This window comes from Neopelma chrysocephalum, unplaced genomic scaffold (genome assembly GCF_003984885.1).
Source record: "Neopelma chrysocephalum unplaced genomic scaffold, ASM398488v2 Primary Assembly neopelma1_187, whole genome shotgun sequence".
Lineage (NCBI taxonomy): Eukaryota > Metazoa > Chordata > Aves > Passeriformes > Pipridae > Neopelma > Neopelma chrysocephalum.
Window position 1 is genome coordinate 343,999 of NW_020897849.1, and position 7,951 is coordinate 351,949.

At 43.5% G+C, this 7,951-nt stretch overlaps 1 protein-coding gene across 1 annotated transcript in view; it reads right to left on the minus strand.

Moving 5' to 3' along the window:
- Nucleotides 1-7,951, minus strand: part of EXOC4 (exocyst complex component 4) — a 274,343-nt gene that overhangs the window by 265,008 nt on the left and 1,384 nt on the right. Inside the window, exons 3-4 of the mRNA XM_027702468.1 lie at nucleotides 7,121-7,128; nucleotides 5,380-5,383 (exon numbers count right to left, since the gene is read on the minus strand). Of these exons, the coding sequence (XP_027558269.1) occupies nucleotides 5,380-5,383; nucleotides 7,121-7,128 (12 nt within the window). The remainder of the gene's footprint in view (nucleotides 1-5,379; nucleotides 5,384-7,120; nucleotides 7,129-7,951) is intronic.

Genomic DNA, 7,951 nt, shown 5'->3' on the forward strand with positions numbered 1-7,951 from the left:
GTTTGGAAGATCAGTTTGAAAGGTTCTGAGCTACACACACATAAAAAAAGTGCTCAGGTTGCAAGAAAACAGCTCATCCTGACACAAACATTCCACACAAACTGATCTGATGGGGGAAGGACAGGGAAAATGTTCATACAGGACCTGGCTGAAGGGGTTACTTTTCACCTTCACACAAAGCACAAATGTCCTTTATTTTCTCAAGTCTTTCCATGGCAATGACCAAACCCGCTGTTTTCCCTCCACAAACTTTTAAATATTTATCAAATTCTGTTCCTCGCTCGCTGTCCTTTCCCTCCAGCTCCATAAATTTCATTCCTTTGAATTTTGCCTCAGCCCTGTCAGCCATCAATCATCTCCTCCCTCCTTCACTCGCTGTAATTCATCACTGTCTGCCCAGCAAGAAAATGCTGGAACCAAACCCGGCGCTCGAGGAGCAGAGGGGGCTAAAAACAAGGATTATCCAACTGCTCACTTGGACTTGAACACAAAACACAAGCAAATTTCTACATCAGTGTGGTCAAATGACTTCCCTGAAGTGGGAAAGGCAGGATATCTGTTGGCAGCACAGATTTTTTTTTCCTTCCACTTTTCATTTCCATACTTTATTTGCCTCTTGATTGAATTCATCTTCATTCAGTTGCAACTGCCATTAAGAAAAGTCTATTTTTCAAAATCATCTCTGCCCCAAAAGACTTCTCTTTACGTGAATGATGCCTGGAACAAGGAGGTCCTAATGCATTAAATTAAAACATCAGGATTTTCCTTCATGCAAACCTGCAGTTTTCCCAAATTTATTCTCTTCCTGCCTTCCAATGACACTTCAAATCTTGGCACTCCCTGTGTCCCATCTCTCTGTTGCCAAAGGCACCTTTAACTCCTTCCTATCAGTTACAGAATCCCAGAATTTTTTGGGCTGGAAGGGACCTTCATCCAGTTCCAATCCCAACACCTTCCAGTATCCCAGGTTGCTCCAACTTGGCCTTGGACACTTCCAGGGATGGGGCAGCCACAGCTTCTCAGGGTAAACCTACTCAATTCAACTACTAATTTACCAGATTTTATTACAGAATTCATAAATTCACTAAAGATTTCTATTAAACTGTGGTGTCAGACAAGCTCTGCCTCCTTCCCAACCAGGCACAGGGTCCACACATCTTCATTTAGGAGCTTTAAGTTCTCCTCCAGCTCTGCCTGGAAATGTTTCTTCGACCAAACCGTTTTCAGAATTGCTTGGTAGCACTCTGCCAACCTCACCAGGCATAAATCAGTTTACTGCAGTGGAAAACTCGTGTTAAATTCATCCCAAATGTTACAAATGCTTTCCTAAAAACCCAAATTTATTACACCTTTTCACACACCGTTCGCCGGCTTTAAAGCTGCCTTTTCAAAAAATAAATCAGTCAGATTGATCCAGATTATTTTATGCTGTCCCATAACCCTTCTGCAATGATTTCTCTTCGCTGCAATATTTTCCCAGGGATGAAAAAAATCACATCTTACAATATAGAGTTTAAAAAAAAAGAATTCCTGGAAAGACCAGCGATTACTGGAAAAGCATCCGCCGGATTCAAACCCTGCTCCGGCTTCATTAGGGTGTGTTTTCTTGTTTAATAAACTTTCATCAGCTTTTAAATGAGTGGTTGCTTTGAGCAGAGCCAAGAGCCCCCCCCCCAGAATGCTCTGGAGAGATCTCTCTGCTTGTTGGTGCATTAACGAGGAGCTGGGGTCAAGCACGTGGCAATGCAAATGAGGAGCATTAGCTTAATGAACAGGCTGCTCAGATAATGCAAATTACAGGATAAAAAGAATGAGATGAAGTTATTGATAAGTACACCGAGGTTGGGGGAAAAAAAAAATGATAGGATGTTTCAAAGGGAAAAAAAAACCTCCATGTTTAATGTGTTTAAAACTAGTCCGGGAGGTTTATTAAAAAAATAATCAAAGCAGAATTGAAAGAAAGGAAGAAAAAAAAGATACGGGAAGGAGGTGAAATATCTTCTAAGAACACAGAGAATCAATTCTTCTAAAGAACTTGGAAGTATTCTACTAAATGTAATTGGAATCATGGAATGTCCTGAGTTGGAGGGACCCACCAGGATCATCCAATCCAGCTCCTGGACTTGCACAGACACCCCAACAATCCCACCCTGTTCCTGAGGGTGTTGTCCAAACCCTCCTGGAGCTCTGGCAGCCTTGGGAAGTGCCCACTGCCCTGGGGAGCCTGGTCAGTGCCAACCACCCTCTGGGGGAAGGACCTTTCCCTAAAATCCAACCTAACCCTGCCCTGGCACAGCTCCAGCCATTCCCTGCGTCCTGTCACTGTCACAGGGAGCAGGGATCAGATCCCTGGGAGTCTCCCCTCAGTCTCCTCTTCTCCAGCTGAACCAGCCAAGTGCCCTCAGGCACTTTTTGTGGGGCCCCTCCAGACCCTTCCCCAGGCACCAAAAGCCCGGGATTTCCATCCCTGGGTGTATCCCCAGAACATATCCCACGTATCCACCAACATCCTAAAACCTGAGCTGCCTCCACCTCACCTGCCCCTCACCCTGACACATCACCAGGTTGGCCAATCATTAATTAATAATTAACACAACACAGACACATCTCACAGCAGGTAACGAGAAATGAGATACAGCCCTTGAGATGCCACTTCTCAAAAGGCTCCTTTGGAAACAGTAAGGTCAGGGGTGACAGGACACATGAACCAGGAAATAACATTATTTGTGTAATTCAGGGGAAAAAATAAAAAGAGAGAATTTCAAGCGCAGCCAAAATTTAAATTTGCCATCAAAGGCATTTCTTTACAATGCCAAACCAAAAGTCTCTTATATTTCCCCTTTTCAGCATTAATTCCAAAATATAAAACTGTTCCAGGGCAGCACCTGAATCCCAGGGCTGCGACAGGGAACGCAGAAACAAAATGAAAGGCTGTTTTTATTGATTTTCCTTGTTCCAACTGAAAGGCAGAGAGTAAATAAAATGCAGGCCAGGAACTGCATTGCTATTTTTATTTATTTCGTGATTCCAGGCTACTTGTGGGTGTAAAATGCCTGCTCACTACACGGGACTTTTAATTGAAAGCCTCTCCTGGGTGTATCCCGAGGAAAGCCACAGGTAGCAGCTCCAGTCAAGTAATAAAAATGAAAACTCAACAATGCCCAGGGCTACAAACAGCCACTGGTTTCCAGGAGGACGTCAATGATTCCAAATGTCCTCACAGAGGATTAACATGGAGCACATGGAATGTTGGGGAACATTGTTATTGAGGGGGACACGGACTCATGGAATGGTTTGGGTTGGAAGGGCCCTTAAAGATCATCCAGTTCCACCCCTTGCCATGGGCAGGGACACCTTCCACTAGCCCAGGTTGCTCCAAGCCCCATCCAACCTGGCCTAGGTGGAACCGGATGATCTTTGAGGTCCCTCCCAACCCAACCCAACCCAACCCACCCCACTCCACGATTCTGTGATTTCTGCCCAGCATTTCCACTTATCCGAACACCTCTGATTTCTGCCCACATTGTCACCTCCCTAAGTCACCCGGTTGGGTTGTGAAGTCCTGCAGTTAAAAAAAATGGATCAGTTTTCTGTAAAATGGTTTGGCAGCACCTCCAGTTTGGTTTGTTCCCAATAGAAAGGTGAGATTTTGGGACAAAGCAACGCTCTTCAAAATTTAACCCAACAGAGATCATAGAATCAGCTGGGTTGGAAGGGACCTCCGAGATCATCAAGTCCAACCCTTGATCCAACCCCGCTGCTGTTCCCAGCCCATGGCACTGATGCCACATCCAGTCTCTTCTTAAAAACCTCCAGGGATGGACAATCCACCACTTCCCTGGGCAGCCCATTCCAATGGTTGATCACCCTCTCTGGAAAGAAACTCTTCCTAATATCCAACCTAAACCCTCCCTGGCCCAGCTTAAGACTGAGCCCTCTTGTCTTGCCAAGAGTTGCCTGGGAAAAGAGACCAACCCCCACCTGGCTCCCCCCTCCTGTCAGGGAGTTGCAGAGAGTGAGGAGGTCTCCTCTGAGCCTCCTCCTCTCCAGGCTGAACAGCCCCAGCTCCCTCAGCCTCTCCTCATAGGACTTGTGCTTGAGTCCTTTCACCAGCCTAGTTGCTCTCCTCTGGACCTGCTCCATCTCACGGCCTATGGAGCTGAGAGGAAACACATTTAATTCCTCCTAAGGATGCCAGTGGTGAGGATGCAAAATGCCCTCATCTTCCTGCAGAGCCACCTCCCCTCCTGCCCAGCTGCAGGCTGAGCCAAGAGGGTTTAACTGAATCCAACAGCAAATATCAGGCACCAGCTCCACTCCAGAAACTCCGACTGGTACAGAGAGAAAGTGCTCAGCCCCCCAAAAAAATCCTGCTGCAGCTCCAAAAAACCACCCTGCTGCTGTTATCCACGTCAGAAAGCAGAGCAGGAGACGTGTATTATTGTTTTCCTGACATCAGGAAACTGAAATGTTAAGTCCTTAACATGGAAAAAAAGGGAAGGAATGTTGGAGCATTCCCTGAAAAACGAATTACTGTCACTTCAGCTTTGGGTTTCCTGGGACAAAGACACTCAGTAAAGTAAAACACTGAGTAAAGTAAAACACTGAGTTCTTCACTCTGTAACACAAGGATGTGTGAAGTTAAGTGAACACACATCACAGGGCTCCATCCTTCCTTTTTTCCACTTTTATTTTCCTTCTTGTTGTCCTAACAAAAAAAAAACACCAAAAAAAAAAACAACAAAAAAAATCCCAACTGGCAACAGGAGTTATCCTCCCTCCCATCATATGGATTGATTTCTGCAGTTTCGTTGTGTTTTCTCACCTGACACAATCCCTGGACTAATAAATCAAGTTCAGAGTAAGTGTTTCATGGTCTATAAGAATTTTTTTTTAAAAAGAATTTGATATATTCTGAGAAAGTGGTGTGACTTCATTAAAATTGTAAAGCTGGGCACACAAAAGTCAGGACATGCAAAGAAAGTAGCCTGAGGAGTTTTTATCTAATCCTATTATGATATGACCTTTAATTACTTGATTCAACAATGCTTCTTCAACTGCTTTTAGCATTTTATCTCTTAGACTGTATAAACAAATGGCAAATATTAAGTTTTCCCTTTGGATAAGCCCTCTAAGATCAAGTCCAGCCACTCCCCAGCACTGCCAAGGCCACCACTGACCCATGTCCCCAAGTGCCACATCCACAGGGATTTGAAATCCCTCCAGGGATGGGGACTCCACCCTGCCCTGGGCAGCTGTGCCAGGGCTAGACAAGCCCTTTCCAGGAAGAAATTTTCCCTAATATCCAATTTAAACCTCCCCTGGCCCAGCTTGAGGTTGTTCCCTCTCCTCCTGTCCCTTGTTCCCTGGGAGCAGAGCCCGACTTCCCCCCGGCTCCACCAAGTGAGTTGGAAAGAGTGAGAAGGTCCCCTCTGAGCCCCTTTTTATGTTTTATATTAAGCAGAAAACACACACAAATGGGTGCCTGTGCTCTCAACTGCTACATGAAAGTGAACATTTCCACCAGCAATCGAGTCTGTGAAAGATCCACCTCAGGAAAACTCACCTCAGTTACCAACTCGCACCATGAAAAACCCACATAAAGAAATTAAAAATAACTAAACCACATTCCATCCCAAATGGGTGTTTTATCTGTTCCAGACAACCCTAATTTCTCCAAAGCTTCCCAACTCAAAGGATGCTGGAATTAAGGTTCTTTTAGACAACCTGTGAGGGTGCAATTACAGGACAGCAAAGCTGATCCTACACTGGCTCTGCTCTGTTCTCGGGATGCTGGAGGAGCACAGAACGTGAACACCTGATATTTGAAGCTGTGCTGCTCTGGGTGAAAGCAGAACCAGGAAGAAAAAAAAAGAGCTGTCACTTCAAATTTTTAACTTCACACAAATGTAAGCTGTCACAAACTACCTCTGCATTGTGTTTGTACGACTGGGAGAAGCTGCCACTCTTTTATTAACAATCCTTCCCCGCATTACTCAGTCACTGCACATTAGAACCAGCAGCTGGAGAGTTCTGAGTGATAATGAAACCTGTAACAAGCCATCTCCAGCCTCCTTTTCCAAACAATAAGGGAATTAAAATTTCAATTTAAATGCAGGGGGGTTCGAAACACGCTTCAGTGGCAAAATTACTTCAATTAATGTGAGTAGAATACAAAGAGCAGGCTGCAGGAGTGGGATGCAGCGAGCAGAAATGATGCCCTGACAGTGTTTGCATCCACCTAAAACGGGGTTGGCAAAGGTCTAATTCCAACAAGGATACAAGGATACGTTAATCAGGGCTAAAAACTCCCTCATAAAATCATAAAATATAAATTTGTATATATTTATATAAAATATAAACCATAAATTATTATGGTTTTACATAATATTCATCTCATATCCAAGGGGAAAGGAATGATCCTGCAGCCAAGGCAGTGATTACAACATCAGAGCCCCTGCAGAGCTCTGTTAACAGGAGATGGTGAAATTTTGGCCAGGAAAAGGCTCCAAATGCAGGGGAATTATTGTTTTCTTTATTATTGTTGCTTTATAAAGGTACATTTGTCCTCAAATGAGGATTGCAAGTGTCAACGAGAGGCTGAAATAGAGCGTTTGGGTTCCACTTGAGCTCTCACTGCACTCCTTGATATATTAAAAAACCCCCCATGAACTAACAGCTGCTTTTTATATCATTATTATTTGATTTACTGGAAAATATTCTCTGTTCTGGAAACAAAAAAGAACCAGAAAAACAACACAAAACAGCACAATACACTGCAAAAATCTATTTATCAGCGAGGTCTATCCTGTCTCTCTCTCTCATAGCCATGAGCAACCTCACCCACACACATATCTTTATGTACATAAATTATATATATATATATATAAAAATACAAAATATTGCACAACAATAAGATATCAAACAGACATGTTAAAAACCATTTCTAAAGCACATCATAAGATAAATCCTAAATGCTTCCCTGAGAGGAGGTGATCTCAAATCAGGGAATATTTGGAGATGAGGTCATCTAAAATCAGAGAATATTTTGAGATGAGGAGATCTAAAATCAGGGAATATTTTCAGCTGGAAGGAACCCACCAGGACCATCAAGTCCAACTCCTGCTCCTGTACAGACACCCCAAAATTCCAGTTCAGTTCACAGCTCGTGTCAGATGAGGCAAATTCAAATCATGGAATATTCTGAGATGGGGTGATCTAAAATCATGGAATATTTGGAGAGGAGGTGATCTCAAATCATGGAATATTTTGAAATGAGATAATCTAAAATCAGGGAATATTTTGAGATGCTTTCTCAAGGAAAGTATGAAGATTCTTTTTGTTTGCTAGCTCTCTATTAGCTCTGTATATCTGCATATATCTGGGGGTTTTTTCTCTGTTTTTGGTTTTGGGGGTTGGGGTTCTCTTTCTTATGAAACAGGAGGCCAGGCCCAAAAGAGTTAACTAAGAAATTTGGGCCTGCTAACAAGGTATTAACATCCAAACAAGCTGTACTTGTTCTGTTCTACTTACTGGACCAAAACTTAAAAGAATGGTAAAAGAACATGTAATAGGCCTTAGAGGTAATAAATTAAGATGCAGTAGGATAAGGCAGACATTTGAATAGAAGAAACAGGCCAGGAGTCAACCCTTTTTCTAAGCTTCAGTGAGCAGGTCAAGAGCAATGGAAAAGAAGAGAGGTCAAGCTGAGGAAGATGAGATTAAGCCCCCAGACCCAGGGAGGAAGAACAGAACTACCCCCAAGACTGAGGGCCAAGAGAAGCACCGCCCCAAGCCCCGCCTGAGCTCCACCTATACTCCACCTGTTATTAATATGTATAGACAGATGTTGCAATCACTTGAATATGCATTTAATCACATAAGAAAATTGTATAAAAACTGCTGATTTTGTGTGAAGCCTTCAAGCAAGTTTTTCCAGCGATATCTGGCT